We start from the raw sequence: 1986 nt of genomic DNA, 5'->3' as shown, positions 1-1986 counted from the left end.
ACGCGCTATCTCAGAGTTGATCTTTTTTCTATTATTTGTTTCAAAACAAACACATTATCGGTGCAGCTCCTTCCCGCTCTAAAGCCAGATTGTTCCTCTTCTTCTTGTTCCTTATATTCTTGTTCGATAATGTCTCGAAGTATCCTTCCATATAGGCGACTTAAGGTACTGGTTACTGATATACCTCGATAGTTTGAGCAGTCCAGTTTACTTCCCTTCTTATGTATAGATGATATGAAGGATACTTTCCACTCATGCGGGACTGGTGCACCGTTTAGATATTGGTTTATACACCAGGTTAATCGTTCAAACAGTTTGTTAGTACCGCATTTGATTAGTTCTGCTGGAATTCCCTCCGGACCTGCAGCTCGACCATTTTTTAGTAGTTGTATCGTTTTTATGACAGTCCTCTCATCGATGTTTATCGTTTCTCCCTGTATGTGTATTTCAGTTGGAGACATTTCTCTATATTCCTCTCTGTTTTCTGTTAATAGATTTTCGTAATGTCGGATCCAGTTCTCTGTTGTTATTAATTGTATGTTTGTTTCTCTTTTTTCATTTGATTTAACTTTTGTCAGGAATTTCCACGTCTCTGAGCATTTTCTACCTCCCATATATGTGTCTATCTCTTTGCATTTTTTGTCCCACATTTCTCGTTTAGCTGTGTTTACTAGTTGTCGTGTTCTTTTTTTAATATCTTTGTATTCTTCTCTATCCAACTCCTGTTTTGTATTTAGCCATTTGTGGTATGCTTTTTTCTTCCGAAGTACTAGTTCTTCAATTTCTTGATTCCACCAAAGTTTTTTACTAGCGGAATTAGTTTTTAGTCCAATGGCCTCCTCTGCTGCTTCTTTGATGCTACTCGTTATGTTTTCGTAAATTTGTTCTACTGACTGGTCTTCTATATTATGTAGCAACTTTTCGTCTAATCTGTGCTGGTATAGGTTTCTTGTGCTTTCGTTGATAAGGCTGTTTAAGTTATATCGTTTATTCGTTATCACTTCTGTTTGTTGAGGTTCCTCATTAACGTTATTGTCCTTGTTAGATTTAAAAGGAAATACCATTTTTGTCCTAACTATATAGTGGTCGGAACCACACGTCGGTCCTCTAAGTACTCTTACATCATTCACTTTTAAGGTAGTGCTTTGTTTGACTATTACATAGTCAATGATCGATTTTAGATTCCTTGTATGTTGTACCCATGTGTATTTGTGAATATCCTTGTGTTTATAGAAGCCGTTCATTATTCTCAGAGTATGACTCTGACACACTTGGATCAGCCTTTCTCCATTGTCATTCAGGTTTATTTCACCGTAGGGACCGATCACCTCACTGTTTATTCTTTGACCCACCCGGCTATTCAGATCTCCCAGTATTATCAGTTCTCGTGACTTTCCTATGTTGGTGATTATGTCGTTCAATTTTTCGAAAAACTCGTCCTTAGCAGCAATTGATTCGTCATCTGAGATGGCGTAGACTCCAAGAATTGTCACTGGCGTTTGATTTATGTTGATATTAACACGTATGATGTTTTCGTCGATTGTCTCGAAATCAGTTATTTTGTGTTTGAATTTTTTGTGTATCATTACAGAGACTCCCCTCTTTGCTCTTTGGTGTTTTGGGATGCCACTGAATATGTGTGTATAGTTATTTACAGTTTCTGTGCCAGTTCCTTTTTTCTTAGTCTCCGTCAAGACTACTATATCCATGTTGGCGTTTTTCAGTTCATGAATAACTTCTTCCATTTTTACTCTTATTCCCTGGACATTCCATGTACCAATATTCAATATCCGTTTCCGTAGCTTGTGTCTTTTTCCATATAATCCGTCCGAAATTCCGAGGCAAGCATTAGGCTTTTTAGTAATTTCCAGTTTTTACAAGTGACAGGGAACTGGCTGACGCCTAAACCCCCAACCTGGAGGACAGGTAATTTTTCCTCAAGGTTTCCTTCCTCTAGATCGACTGTCTTTCGGGACTTTAGAGATC

At 37.8% G+C, this 1986-nt stretch overlaps 1 protein-coding gene across 1 annotated transcript; it reads right to left on the bottom strand.

The window, feature by feature from the left end:
• Positions 1 to 770: 770 nt before the first annotated feature.
• On the bottom strand, positions 771 to 1745 carry LOC140431562 (uncharacterized; the record flags this gene model as incomplete). The annotated part of the gene is made up of 1 exon (XM_072519457.1): positions 771 to 1745. A coding segment is annotated over exon 1 (975 nt), but the record flags the coding sequence as incomplete, so codon positions are not given.
• Positions 1746 to 1986: the final 241 nt, after the last annotated feature.

This window comes from Diabrotica undecimpunctata, unplaced genomic scaffold, assembly GCF_040954645.1.
Source record: "Diabrotica undecimpunctata isolate CICGRU unplaced genomic scaffold, icDiaUnde3 ctg00001347.1, whole genome shotgun sequence".
NCBI lineage: Eukaryota > Metazoa > Arthropoda > Insecta > Coleoptera > Chrysomelidae > Diabrotica > Diabrotica undecimpunctata.
The sequence above is the reverse complement of the archived record's forward strand: the minus strand, read 5'-3'. Positions and strand labels throughout refer to the sequence as shown.